The sequence below is a fragment of the Orbicella franksi genome, chromosome 11 (genome assembly GCF_964199315.1).
Source record: "Orbicella franksi chromosome 11, jaOrbFran1.1, whole genome shotgun sequence".
NCBI classification, from domain to species: domain Eukaryota; kingdom Metazoa; phylum Cnidaria; class Anthozoa; order Scleractinia; family Merulinidae; genus Orbicella; species Orbicella franksi.
The window spans coordinates 17,292,030-17,306,768 of record NC_138155.1 but is presented as its reverse complement, the minus strand read 5'-3'; the positions used below and the strand labels follow the sequence as shown (position 1 = coordinate 17,306,768).

Genomic DNA, 14,739 nt, shown 5'->3' with positions numbered 1-14,739 from the left:
TTAGGAAATCATTATACTGAACTCTGTTATCAATGTACCATGAAATGATTTTGGCGTACCTTGCCAAGCATTAAGACCAATTTTCACAACAATATCACATTTTCAATTGCATGATAAAATATTTCACAGGTTTTCATTATCAAATACAAGGTAATTGTTATTCCCTCCCTCCAAGTCAGTCTCAGACAATGTGGGCTGAAAGTGTTGGGACAGTGAACATGATATGAGCAAGATTCACTCCAATTCCCGCCTTCCCCCCCAAACAATGTTGAACTGGGATGGTTGGAGAGACAATAGCTAAGCAAAATAAGTGTCAATTTTAGCTTACGAGCTTTCAACATTGCCTGGGGGAGGGGGAGGGGGAGGGTGATTAAGGCGGATCCAGGGTCATAATAATCATGCCGAGAGTAAAATGCACCCATTTGAAAGGATTCCTGGAACTGTCCCGAGGACATCTGTCCTCCATTGTAGCTTTTGCTCTTCATATCCTTTCTGCCAGCCGTAAAAAGTTTGGTGTTGATTATATTTAAAGCCTGGAAATGGAACCTTTATCAATTTCAGGTGTAATGTGCCATTTTACCACTAATTTTGTGACAAAAACTGGTCACGTTTTTTATCAGTTAGCTACCTAAGAATGCGGTTGATATACAAAACAGACAGTTGTGTGGATACATCTATCCCAGCTCTGTTATCTGCTTATCAAGAATATCTATTGACGCCTAAATTGATGATGTGGTACTAAGTGCATGACCCTGCAGCAGACGAAAACGTCCTTTTGGTCCTTAAAGGGTTAAGGGTCGAATCAGGCCAGATCGAGGCAGATCAAATTTTATTTGAGAAAATTAACTGAAGTAAAAATGTGTCCTGTCTACTTGATCTAGCGTTACACTTGCATTACACTTATTTGGTTTGGCAGTGGATTTCTTCCCACTAACAAGCAACATGAGGCAGCCCAGCCCAGGGCTATGTAACATGGACAATGAGGAGCACTAGGGTGGTAGCGAAGATTACTGTGGTTATCTATAGAACATAGACTGAACAATGTGTTTCACGCATGAAACATGTTACAAACAAGAAGATCTTTTCAATCTTACAACCACGCTTTTAAAATTTAACTGTTTTCTTAGCACTACAGTCGCAATGCAGTGCACATTCCAAAGCAGTCCTTTATGATTCATTGATTACTGTAGACACCACATCACTTGATCAACACAATCTGTATTATTGCACCATCAGTCATAGCTGTTGTGAAATCTCTGATGGCGTAATGGTCTTAATCTGGAACTTTCTTCAGGATATTCTTCACTGGCATGTTCTGAAATTGGGGAGGTTTGTGTACGAGCAAGCCGTATGTCTCTGTCATGTTATTTTATCCTCTCTTGCATAGCTCTCCCTGTTCCTGCGATATACACTTTGCAGCTAATTTTTGTTACTGACAGTACCTTTGCAGCTAATTTTTGTTACTGACAGTACTTAGGAGATTAAAATATGACTAAAGTCTTGGGCTGTTATTTGTGGATATGGAATTTCCAAGGGGTAGAGGGACCAGATTAGAAAAATCATGGAAATTCATGGGGATAGGGAAGCATCGTAAAGCCCCCTGCAATGCAAAATCCTGATATCCCCAGGGAAGGGATTTTTTTCAAGGCCTCCCCACCCCTCTGGGAATTCCAATTAAGCTTGATATGTTTCCTCAAAAGTTTTGGTCTTAGAGAATCCCAGTCTCCGCCTTCAGGAAATTCCAATCCCTTCTGTGGGGGAGTATGGAAATTTTCGTCACAAAACCCTGACCTGGCTGCTGAGTACTGTTCAAAATGGCGGCAACTATTTTCTAATTTTGGGCTTCTTTGAAGACGAATTTCATAAAGAAAACCTGCACTTTAGAGGCTGACACTTCAGTGAGTGGTTAAACTTAGTGCAAGGTTTTATTTGCATTGACAAAAAATATATTAAGTTTTTTGGGGTGACCTTCTCCGTTAAAAAACTAATGAATCAATCAGGTATTGAATACATTCACTCTTTCATGACAACAGAGTGTAAAACACATGGCCTCAATCTCACATACATCTATATAACCCCCCCATGAACAAAAAAAGTACATACCATGATCTGGAAAGATAACATCCATCTTTGTAAGGTAGCATCCTATAACACTCTTTTATTCACATTTAAGCTGTACTGAGGACAGATTAAGCTTGCTGTTGCCGTTTTCATGCAGACCTATCCCATAATACTTGTCAAAGACAGCCACAGGCAGCCCCATGGACACTACACATCCTTAGAGAGAGATGAAGTCCCACACTACAACAATCTGTAAGCTTGACAGAATCCTATTCAATTTTAATTTTAATACTTGAAGAAGCTAGTCATAAAAGGGGATAAGTGACGATTTTGGTTGCTTTTCTTTTTTCTTGCTCCATTTTAGCTGAATTTTTGCATGTGGTCTTCAATGTAATAGAAAAACGTGTTCCTGTATTTTTGCCGCTGGTTTTTGCTTCGCTTTATAAAGACGCCGCTAGGAAAACCGAGTGGTTTTTTGCATACGCAATATCCTGAAAACGAAGCAAGGTTTAGCGCAAAAACTACGGGACATTGCTAAACATACCTAAACAAAACTCTATGCGAAATTTGGAGCGTTTTCGACAAAGTTCACTTTTGATTAAAATACCTAACGCCCTTTTCCCGCCGAGGCTGCAAATAAACGAAGCCGGGCCTTTGTTATGATAAACAGAGCCGATCCTTTGTTATAATAACCAAGCCAAGCCTTTGTTATAAGTCGAAGTCTCGCCTCGGTTTATCATAACAAAGGATCGGCCCGCCGCGACCGCAGGGACTTTGATCTCACTTAGAAAGCAGCAAAATGTCAATTTCACGCAACGTATAAGCTCAAAAATGTTGATTTTAGGTCAAAAAAAGGTTTAAATGTTGATTTCATGTTAACGCGTGACGGCAAGGATGTTGGTTTCACTTAGAGACCAACAAAATGTCAATTTCACGCAGCGCATAAGCTCAATGATGTTGATTTCAGGTCTAAATAGGTTAAAATGTTGATTTCGCGTTAACGCGTGATGGCAAGGATGTTGGTTTCACTTAGAAACCAGCAAAATGTCAATTTCACGCAGCGCATAAGCTCAATGATGTTGATTTCAGGTCTAAATAGGTTAAAATGTTGATTTCGCGTTAACGCGTGACGGCAAGGATGTTGGTTTCACTTAGAAACCAGCAAAATGTCAATTTCACGCAGCGCATAAGCTCAATGATGTTGATTTCAGGTCTAAATAGGTTAAAATGTTGATTTCACGTTAACGCGTGACGGCAAGGAGGTTGATTTCTCTTAGAAACCAGCAAAATGTCAATTCCACGCAACGTATAAGCTCAAAAATGTTGCTTTTAGGTCAAAAAAGGTTTAAATGTTGATTTCACGTTGACGCGTGACGGCAAGGATGTTGGTTTCACTTAGAAACCAGCAAAATGTCAATTTTACGTAGCGCATAAACTCGATGATGTTGATTTCAGGTCTAAATAGGTTAAAATGTTAATTTGACGTTAACGCGTGACGGCAAGGATGTTGGTTTCACTTAGAAAACAGCAAAATGGTAGGAGCCCATGATGGGCTCCTGAAAATGGTAATTTCACGCAACGTATAAGCTCAAAAATGCTGATTTCAGGTCAAAAAAGGTGTAAATAAAAATAAAATGAAACAAATAAACATTTCAATAAACACTTTTTCAAATACGGCAACGTCTTCAATGGCTAAAAACTCACGAGATAAAACATAGTTTTCGACAAACGCGATCGTAGCTTTATGTCACGCACCGCCATAACTTCCAAGTTCAAAATACGCTGGTACCTCTTATGCCTGATGAGGACAACAACTTTGGCGGCTGTTTAGTTTTGGATTTAAGAATTTGATGACTCCACGTGAAAACGCTCTATAAATAGGGCTGACAGATTAACAGATTAACCCTTCTGCGCAACGTACGGGTCTCCATACATCTGCATGTCCCCTGATCCCAGAAGCTCAAAACACTACAAATCATGCCGATTTGAAATAAAATCAACGCAAACTGGATCACAGATCTGTTACAATCAATCGCCACCTGCTGGCCATTATTATGTTTAAATCTAGTTACCAGTTTGAGAAACGTCCGCAGAACGTAATCGCAATGCATGCCGGGAAGGGTCTTTACACCTCGTGCGCGGGAAGACATGGCGGTCGATACAAGACAAATTTTATAAGTCTAAAACCAGTTCTCGCTTTCCAAACTTTGACGCTAGCAACGCTTGGCAAATGGGCCACAACTCACCAGAGGGTATTTTTCTTGGGCAAGAACTGCTCTTGGACTTTGCTACCTGGCTCGATCTGACTTCGAACGCCGATAACACGATTACGGTATATCAGCTGCCTTCGAAGTTTCAGAACACATTTTGATTCTTTAAAACGTGCTGATGACTTACGGGTTTATCGAGGCTTTATGATGCCTCTCAACCACCAGGTAGGCACACAAGGTACTTTAAAACAATGCTTAAGATATTAGTTGACAGAGCTCTAATACGGCACATCTCTTTTTTGTTTGATGGCATTTCGTTTGACGCTCGATCGATTCACGTGTTGCGTTCACGTCACAATAACCGGTGTAAACAATCCCTTCCCAGATTTCCGCTCTATATACTGTGGGATTTGGTTTTGACTTCATACACTATAAACAGTCTGCCTGTTTGCTGTTCAACAAATAAACTCCTAGAGACATGGCTAGGAAAAGCCAAGTTTTTTGCCTACGTTTTAACTCGAAAACAAAGCAAAAACCAGCGACAAAAATACAGAACCACATTTTTCTATTACATTGAAGACCACATGCAAAAATTCAGCTAATTTGGAGCAAGAAAAAAGAAAAGCAACCAAAATCGTCACTTATCCCCTTTTATGACTAGCTTCTTCACTTTATGCACCAACCTGAATCTGATCCCTAATGGCGGCCTTGTTTATGTCACTAACACACTTGATGGTGGGTCCCAGTGATGCAATTTCTTTATCTGGAGAACTTGTCCGAAGCTACAACACAATATCATCAAACTATGCTCAGAAGCAAAATTTATCAGAACGACCCTACAGTTATGTCATTATAAGCCTTCTATTCCACCTTTAAACATATTTTAACCTAAAAAGGGTTTTGAAGGTATATTCAGTTATAACAACTCTGAGACTGTAGTGGAAATTTGAGCCATGAATAGTAATGAAATACTTAACTAGCCTACTATTTTTGACCTGTGTCATTAGTACTGACCCCCTTAGAAGCTAGAACTTGAACTTTGTACTTGTTATGAAGTTCATTTTTAGAAGAAACCAATGTAAGGCCGCCATCACATGATAAACTTGAAGAGCTGCAGTAGTAGAGCAAAACCAATAACAAATTAACTATTATAACAACAACAACAACAACAACTGGACCACAACTTTACCCAATCAAAGGACAGAACAGAAAAAAAAAAACAAATCCAGTATTAGAAAAAGCCAAAATCAATGCGGCTAGGATAATGACTGAAAAACTTGAAGAGTTATTGTTTGAATTGTTATTGACATGTGAAGGACTCAAACTGCCAACTGGCATATATTGTTCTCGTTTATCCTAGGATATGCTTCCACTGCATACTGGTAGGTGGCCTTATATTCTGTTCTCATGCTATGAAATTAAAATTTAAAACCAAAAGACCATCTTAATTAATGCTTGTTGCGGTACATTTGTCATACTTGCAGATCAAACCAAAGATTTGTGGAATTATTTTCCAATCAAAGTGGCTGTGAGCCACTGAACTTGGAAAATAATTGAGAAAGGGTGTTATGAGGCATTACTCATTAGGAAACTACTTGTGATGTGAGGGCAGTCTAGCTTTCGAACAAGTCAATAAAGCCTTTTTCCATTCAGGGGTGTGTTGTGATATTTGCAAAATGAAAAAGTTCAACGCTAAGAAACTGTTTGTTACTCAGGCCTGTCTACACGTTTTACATCACACGTATCTATACATGTCTTCCTTGTGCTGTAGTCAAAAATGGCAAGATCATTTTGTTTGGTTAAAAGTGAAGTATGAACAAAACACTTGAGCCTGCCGTATGTAAATAAATAATAAATACTTTCGCCCTCCAGTAACTGATGTACAAGTAGCGCAGTGTGATAAGTGCTGGCTCACCATGCGAGACATTGGGAGTTCGAATCCTAGCGGTGACTACTGATTATTTTTCCTTTTCTTCTTCATTGTTTTTACTTTTTCTGTCAAGAAACCATTTACCGAAAGGTAGCGTTTGTCTTTCTGTTTCTTATGTTAAAAAAATTGTCTGGAGCCTTTAATCATTCTTTTATATTGAAAGCTTTTGAACTCACAATATCACGTAGGTTTGTGAAGGAAAAACCATGAAGACTTTCCCTGAATCAAATCGTTAGAGAAGAACTATAAGTATTTCCCTTACAATGAAAAAATCATTATACCTTCTACCTCTCAAAAATAACTAACTTGACATGTTGCAAGCGACTGCAAAACAGCCTTAAATGGCTGATGTTCAAAATCCAGGGGGGGGGGGGGGAATCCTATATGAAAAGGTCAGGGATGCTCATCATCTCAGGTACAAATCAAGGATTCTGGCCTCACTTAGGGTGTTGATGACGAAATGCCACCATTTTTAGCTGTCAAAGTATCCTTTAGAGTGCACTTGAGGAAATAATAATAAAAGAAATGCTCTCATTTAATTTTTGTTTTCAGGCTTGATTTCCGGTGATCTCTCACGTGGATCTCTCTTGAACAGTGGCTAGTGATTGAACCTATTCCATTTTAAGTGGTATCTTTTAAGGGTCTAATGAAGCTCAAGTAATGTCCACATTAGTCTCCCTTAGGAGTTAAATTCAAATTTTCCGCCAAACATCCCCTTCCTCTTCATATGGGAGTTTCCCCCTGGCTTTCCAAATGCCTAATGGGAAGTGACCCAGTGATGGGGTGAAGGAGTGATGGAGTGAAATTGTTCCACCACTACAATTTGAGAAAGAACAAATATTTTCCAAGTTAAAAATATCCATACCCTCCTCTTAAAAAGTCATCGGGAATTTTGATGGAGAGAGAAGTACAGAGAATTTCCCAAGGGTTGGGATAATTTAAACCAAAAAAACCTTCCTTAACCCATTGACGCCTGTGCTGGCTGTAACTTGCTGTGACAAGTGTTGGCCTTTGTTCCACTTCTGACGCCATCACCTTTGACCAAAATTGTTATTATCTATACTCAAGTTCTGCAGGAGGAAATGATCTTTCCAGTGATACCCAGATCAGAGTGATCTGGTCAATGGAGCCTGAAAGTGCTCAGAAATTTGAGTGAAAAACTTGGAGCAAAATATCATTTCCTTCAACTACACTTGGCTACTCCTTGGCATCTAGATCAAGCCCAGTAGAGGGTCAATCACTGCAGCAAAAAGATAAGAAAAGAAAAATAAAAGTCTGAAAAGCCTATTAAGGCGTAGGTCACTTTCTCATCCATCTCAAAATTTTGATTTCTGCGCATGCCCAAGCAAAAATGTCCTAAATCGTGATGCTAGTGGAAAGAAAAGCATGTTGTCATATTGGAAATGTGTTTTAGAATAGATTGTAGCTAATTTGGCTCATATCCAGGCTGAACATGCCCAAAAAATCAGTTTTTAGCAAAAAGCTCTGCTTTTGTGATAAATCTGGGAAATCTAACCAAAGCAAACTCAAAAATAGGTCCGCAATGCGTATTTGGGGTCTTATGCAGTGGTGGATCCAGGGGAGGTGCCTGTGGATGCCTGGCCCCCTTATTTTGAGTAAAAGAAAAATCGCAGAAGGAAGAAAAGCCAGCAGGGCAAACAAACGCTCCCCCACCCTTTAGCTCAAGGTCTGGATCCACCACTGGTATGTATGTATTGTATCTCTACTGTATTGTATTTGTATTTTGTGCATAAGGAGTCAATGAAAGAACGTTTTCATCTTTTTCTTCTTGGACTTATTTCATAAAATGTTCTATTATACAATTGTCTTTTTAAAAACTTAAAAACCCAGTGAGGCCTGTTTACAAGGAGAGATGGTTACTTACCCTAGCGAGCGGGTTACCCTAGCACTCACACATTTCCTTTTGTTTCCTTCATCGTGTTTACAAGGCAGCCAGGGTTACTCGGGTAGGCGGGTTACCTTATCTGCGTGCTAGGGTTACCCTGGCAGGTGGGTTAACTTTCTCCGTTGTAAACAATCCAGGGAGGGTAAACCCGCCTACCCGGGTTAACTTTCTACTTGTTTCCAGACCCTTTGAGTGTAACCATGCATTAAATTGTCCCGGGTTATAGGGTTACCCTACCTGTGAAATTTTGCTTGTAAATCCGGGCTATCTTTTGCCCTCCGGCTAGGGTTAACCCGCTTGCAAGGGTAACCCTTCCTCCTTGTAAACAGGCCCTAAATATCTCATCAAGAGCCCCCCCCCCTCAAAAAAAATTACCATTTACCACTTCCTGACTACAACCAGAAGCTATGTTTAGTCTAGCCAACATATTTGGCAATTGTGCACAAACAAATCCATGGCTTTGAAATGTTCAATATTTCGGTGCTTTCTTGACTTTATGTCACATAAAATTTAATTTGAAAAAAAGGTTATTTCAAGTCTCTTTCATATGTTAACCTCATCTTCAAAATTTTAGGCTCTTTTTTAATAGCGAACGTATTTGACACGCACGTGTTGTCTGTTAACCATCTTGTCGGGACTTTGCTTTTAATAAATTAAATATTCTGTGTTTACCCCAATGATTCATATGGTTGTATTGTATCATTTTTGGGTGTATAAATTTAGAAATTACTATATCACTTCAGGAGGAGTATATTTATTTCCATTAAAGTAAGGGATATTGTTGACTGAAGTAATTCTGCAGTTTTATGGCGGATATCAGCCAGTTTCCCGCTGACACTAAACTGTTAATGCTTGTGTACATAAATCTACTACTCTTATTACTGTAGCACTTAACTGGAAAAAAACACACACCTATGTATTGCAGTGCTATTTGAACACAGCGAAAACTCACCTTTTGTTAGACTATTTTAAAAAGATACTTTATTCCGTGTTCTGTTCATTTCAGATCATTATGCGCTGAGGTTTAGAACATTTTACTGCTAATTGAATCAGTTTCGATTCGTGTCATGCACTTTTTCAGCAAATACTTTATTCTCTCCGGTCCAATTTGGGTTTAAACAAAATAATTAATAACTGAACAATTTCATTTCCATTTTATTTCTCCAATATCGCGCTCAGGACTAACTTACTAGCATTCGGAGTAGGTGGTGCAGGTTTCGCGAATACACTGATTGCCGGCTTATGACAACCCTGGCTTGTGGTGTAACCCACACCGAATTTCAAGCCAATGAATGTGGGCCTGCAAAAGCAGATTAGTTTCAGTGCAATCTGCACTATACACAAGCCGAGTCTAGATATGTTGGCTTGTGTGAGCAAACAACTCTCGTATCGCAAGGAAACTCACTCCATCACCTAAATGAAATAACAAAGAACAACCAAGGCACACATAAGGCTGTGCAGTTAATTTTCGAAATGAAATCATAAACAGCACGACAGAGTGATTTTGAAGTAGAATTTACCTTGAACAATTACAACTAATTTGCACGGGAAAGATCTTCTAAATTTTCACAAAACAGGTAAAACGGCTGCAATTGCACAACAACAATGCTACGCCAGAAGCAATGGCCGACAAAACAACTCAAAAACACTAGTACCCAGTCTACCTGCCAGACTATTTATACTCCTGGAGGTCTGTCACATGTCATCTCGTCCTCAAAATGACTGACTGACAGTATCACTGACTCACTGACAATCAAGACTTGCCTCTGCCTTAGGGGTCTGTATGCATAACATGCATAAGACCCCAAAAATGCCAGGAATTCTGCAAAATCTGGATTTCAGGTGTTTTTGTTAAGTGGGGATAAAGATATATATTGAGGAATGCCACATTTTGCAATTAAACATCAAAAAGAGACTAGCTGGATGTTAACCGTGGCTTCAAATTATTCCTCAATGCATATTTTTCGATACTCTAACACTGCCAATACCAACATTTTGATTTCACTCCACAGAAAAACCTCTGAACAGTATCCAGCACCAATGAGTTCCATTTCAACCAAGGATATTTCGACCATTGGAGAGTAAGGTTGGACATGTATTACATGTACAGATGGAGTAGAAGTAAGTGTTGTAAATTTCCAATTATTGAATGTTACATTTGTCAATGACTGGACATTATTTAAATATGAATAATTATTTTGTTCATCACTTAATAAAAAATGCAGATACCTGAACTTCTGCCTTAATCTTTTTACCACTTCCTGGAATGTTGTCTCAAATTCAGCGAGTGGATCATCAAATCCTCTAAAAGACTGCACAAAAAAGAAAAAACAGATTACAGACGTAACAACATTTGTTATCATTTAGTTTAAAATATTTTACTGTTTGCATGTTCAGTAGAGTGGAAACTGCTTGAACTTTTCACAATAATATTATCAGGAAAATTTTGAACAAAAATCCATAGAAGTTTTTACTAGCACAGCAACTGTTTTTTTTTCAACCTGCAGTAGTAGTAGATGAGGGATTTAACAAGTACTGGCAAATTTGTGACTGTTTTGGTAGACTCACCAGCGAGTTGGACCAGAGTGCTCTAAATTTGCCAATATTCATTTGACTCCTCACATCTGGTGCGCAGTGTGACATCTCTTTTAAACATTTTGTGGTTACCCTTAATACACAAAAGCATGGCCAAATCTATCAACCTCATTGATTTGGATGAACTGATTCTACAGGAAGAGGAGATTAAGAAACATTTTTGCAACAAAGAAGGGGATAAATATATCGTAACTGAGGGTAAGTCATTTAAAAAATCAGCATGGTCTTTTTGAGATTAAGTGCATGGTCTTTTTGAGATTACTTATGCGAAGTTTGCGGTAAAACTATGTATTTTTAAACTGGTGGCCATTAAAGACGAGTTTTGCTGATAAAATATATGTAATGCTAGGGCTTTTAATGTTACAAAAATTCACAAGCATTGAGGGTGCAGCCTCTTTTTTGATGCCACATAATGTGCTGGAGTGATGCAGACAGAGGAAAGCAAAAAATAACACAATTTCTGTTTCACCGTGTATCGATTATCTGACACAATTTGCAAAGAATAAGAGGTTAGTCTTGGTTTGTTTTCTTGTTTCTGGCTTCTTCCATTGCTTTTTTTTTTTCTCTTTTTTTCTTCCCTTCCCAAGGCAATATTAGTAACAGCTGAACTCCCAGTCTTGTGTAATGTCTATTTTTCTACTTATCAACTGCTTTGTTCAAATCATTTTGCCATGTCCGTATTCATCTTTGAAGTATTTATTTACAATAATGTATAAATAACAGCGAAATACTGGTAAAAAGGAATTAAATGGTTGTCACTGGCTAAAAATATGGTTATCGGACGTTCCAGCCACTACTGTTGCCTTCTTCAGCAAAAGATGGAAAATGCAAATGTTAAACAGCGTCCTGCTAGAATATGTAAAAGATGTGTGATAAAACTAAATGAGCAATAGTCTCTAGAGTATTCTTAATGAGTGTAAAAATTCTTAATGCCATTGTACACGTTCGGTAGTGCTATGTGTTCGTTTATAGTGTTCCTGTCTCGCACGGAATGCCAAGCTTCAAGAATTAGTCTTTGTTTCCATACTGATGATCTGTCGACAATTTCAATGTTCTCCAAATCTATTTGGTGACTGTTGAGCATATGGTGTTTGGCCAACCATTTAATTCCTTTTTACCAATTTTTAACATGCCTGGCTACACACCGAACATTTTTAACAGCGAAATACATCATTCAAATTCTCCTCAATTCTCTTGTCTGTTCATCATCCAAAACTTTTAATCACAGCTTGAATCATAATTTGAAAATTCATACAGCTCATCGATTTTATGATTTTCGATTTTTCCTCAGTTTTCGGCAATTGAGTACGGTTAAACCTGTATAAGCGGACACCTTCAAGAATGAGCTATTTATATAATTAGCTTCTACCAGTATATATAAACACGTTCGTGTGAAAATCTGTTCAATGTAGATCATTTCTGTGGTAAGATATTGAGTACTTGCATTAGAAATTCAAAGAATAACTACCTTGACATGGTGATATTGACTGTGAAACAGCCTTGGACAGCACGATGTTTGAAACCCTGGGGGACTTCTACATGAAAAGGTCAGGGATGTTCATCATCATGGTTACAAATCAAGGATTCTGGTCTCACTTAGGGTGATGATGATGAAACATCACCGTTCTTAGCTGTCAAAGTATCCTTTAGGGTGCACTTGAAGAAATAACAATAAAAGAAACACTCTCTTTAATTTTGTTTTCGTTGATCTCTCAAGTACGTGAGTCGGGTCAGCAAATGCATGCGGAATGCTTTCTTGAACAGTGGCTAGTAATTGAACCTATTCTGTTTTAAGTGGTATCTCTTAGGGGTCTAATGAAGCTCGAGCAACGCCCACATTAGTCATCTTTAGGAGTTAAATTCAAATCTTTTGACAAGCATCCCTGCCCTTCTCATATGGGAGTTTTCCCTTCAGGGTTGGCTGCCCCTGATTCCTTATACGGCACATGCAGGCACTTGTTAGGGGTAGGGGTGAGGCTGTGAGTGAACCTGCCCCAGCCCAGTGGATAACTGGGGGTGTTCAGAGATCCCACAGAGGCTCAAACCATATTCCCAGAGGTTAAAATGGAAACGACAGCCTCCTTGTCAGCAGTGGGTTAAAGTCCTAGCTGGGGTTAGGCAAGAACAGCCACTGAGCACCCATGACTAAGGTTTTGTCCCCTTTCATGACGTGTTAAACAATGTCAGTGTGACAGCAACACTGTAATGTAGCATAACGTCACACTTGTGTGTCACACATTGGCGCTTGAACATTTTTTTATCATGCTGAAATGAAATCCTGTATTCATTCTGTCAAACCTAATTTCAAGCCGGTAGTTAGAGCAGTTTTTTTTTCTCAATTCCACACGCTCCTGTTTTCTTATCTCTTTTTTATTTTTTCAACATCTTTGGCAGTCATCTCGTTACGAGATGGATGGCAAGTCAGTTTAGCCCTTATGGCTTCTTTTAGCACATTATACTGTGAAAATTCAGTCATAATTAGCTGAAACTCTGTGTCAAATACCTGGTTATCAACCATGGCTTTTGAAAGCAGCCAATCGACATTTTCACGTTTTCTGATATATAACAAGTGTAACAATCCCTTGAAGGTTTTTTTTTTAAATTTTGAATCAAGCTTCTTGCTGGCGATTATCAAACCTGAAGAAACAAGAGCAAAACAACTGCCTACACCACCTAACGGCACTGCAGCCGGTAAGCCAACCACAGACAAAGCTAAACCTAAGCTGGCACTTAATCAAACTTTGTCATCAATCATGACAAATTCTGAGCACTTTGGCCCCACTGTAAGACTGAACAATAATTTACAAAAAATGCAAGAAGAGAAATTGAAGACCACAGAGAATCTTAGAATATTATAACAATGACCAGACATCGACTGAAAAGAGAAATTTGATTACCAGTACGCCAAACACAAGACTACCCAAGCAACCGCCATAAAAGAAAATATTATTATCAAAATCTTTTAAAAGACTTAATTCCCATATACATGTAACATACATATACTTAACTGTTATTAACAGTTTTTCATCAACATTCATTTCCAGCATAAGAATGCAGCTAAACGTCTGCATACAGGGTATGTCTTAATAAACAAGTACCAAATACATTGTCAAAACATCTCACTTATACTCTGTACAATTACCTCGTCATGAATGCATTCAGTGGTACATATCTTCACAGTCATTTGTGATTGAGGATTCTTCATTAATTTTAAAATCCTGCGTTGAAGGTTAGGAGCTGTTTTGTCAATACTGGACTGTAAAAAAAGTAACATCAACAAAAGTTAAATGTCCAGTTCACTGCAGGGATTTCACACATTCAGCTTTACATGCATTTCTTACCTGATGTCCCATGGGACATATCAAATAAATTGTTTAAACGAACATTTAAACCATGCTGTAATAGGGAATAAACAATTTGTTTTGATAAAGGTGCACTGTATATTCATTAATCATTGAAGAAGCCAAATACAGAAGTGCTACAAACAAGACAAGTATAAACAAGTAATCACTTGAGAGGAACGACAATTAAGAAAAAGGACCCTTTTAAAATTAAAACATGTTTGACAGGGTTTTAACTGGGAATATATAGATACTCATTTCAAAATAAAAATGAGCGATAGAAATTTTACACGTTGCGATGTCGTCATGACATCGTTATTACGTAACAAGAAAATAACGGTTCAACAGTGTTATATATGCAGGGGACAAGAAAAGCAACTCATTTCCTTCATTTCGGTTGTAATATTTTGTGACAAAGGTCCAGTTGGGGATTAAATCTGTTACATCGCAAATGTTTCGTAATTGCGTTTGTTGGTCGATCACATCATCTTTGGGTTCTAACTTTGTTAAATTTATGTTTGCCACAGATTTCAGGGTGGTCCATTTAGGGTAGTCCATGGGTAGTCCATTCAAGTAGTCCATGGACCACATCCATCGGGGTAGTCCATGGACTAGAGGTCAGTGAAATGTACTGACCCTTGTAGCAGTATCATGATCAATGATCAAGAGCACTGAAAATTTCCAAAACAAAAAGTA

The 14,739-nt window shown here is 38.4% G+C and overlaps 2 protein-coding genes and 1 pseudogene across 5 annotated transcripts in view; 2 read left to right on the top strand and 1 right to left on the bottom strand.

Moving 5' to 3' along the window:
- LOC145503083 (general transcription factor 3C polypeptide 1-like) overlaps positions 1-14,739 on the bottom strand; it is a 280,887-nt gene that overhangs the window by 76,995 nt on the left and 189,153 nt on the right. For all 3 annotated transcript variants that reach the window (XM_081482517.1, XM_081482518.1, XM_081482520.1), the window contains 4 exons: positions 13,845-13,958; positions 10,337-10,419; positions 5,286-5,382; positions 4,955-5,053 (listed from right to left, as the gene is read on the bottom strand). In XM_081482517.1, the coding sequence (XP_081338643.1) occupies positions 4,955-5,053; positions 5,286-5,382; positions 10,337-10,419; positions 13,845-13,958 (393 nt within the window). The remainder of the gene's footprint in view (positions 1-4,954; positions 5,054-5,285; positions 5,383-10,336; positions 10,420-13,844; positions 13,959-14,739) is intronic.
- Positions 1-14,739, top strand: part of LOC145503102 (52 kDa repressor of the inhibitor of the protein kinase-like) — a 489,168-nt pseudogene that overhangs the window by 324,624 nt on the left and 149,805 nt on the right. The window lies entirely within an intron of this gene.
- Positions 1-14,739, top strand: part of LOC145503109 (uncharacterized) — a 103,972-nt gene that overhangs the window by 73,874 nt on the left and 15,359 nt on the right. The gene's annotated exons all lie outside the window — the stretch shown is intronic.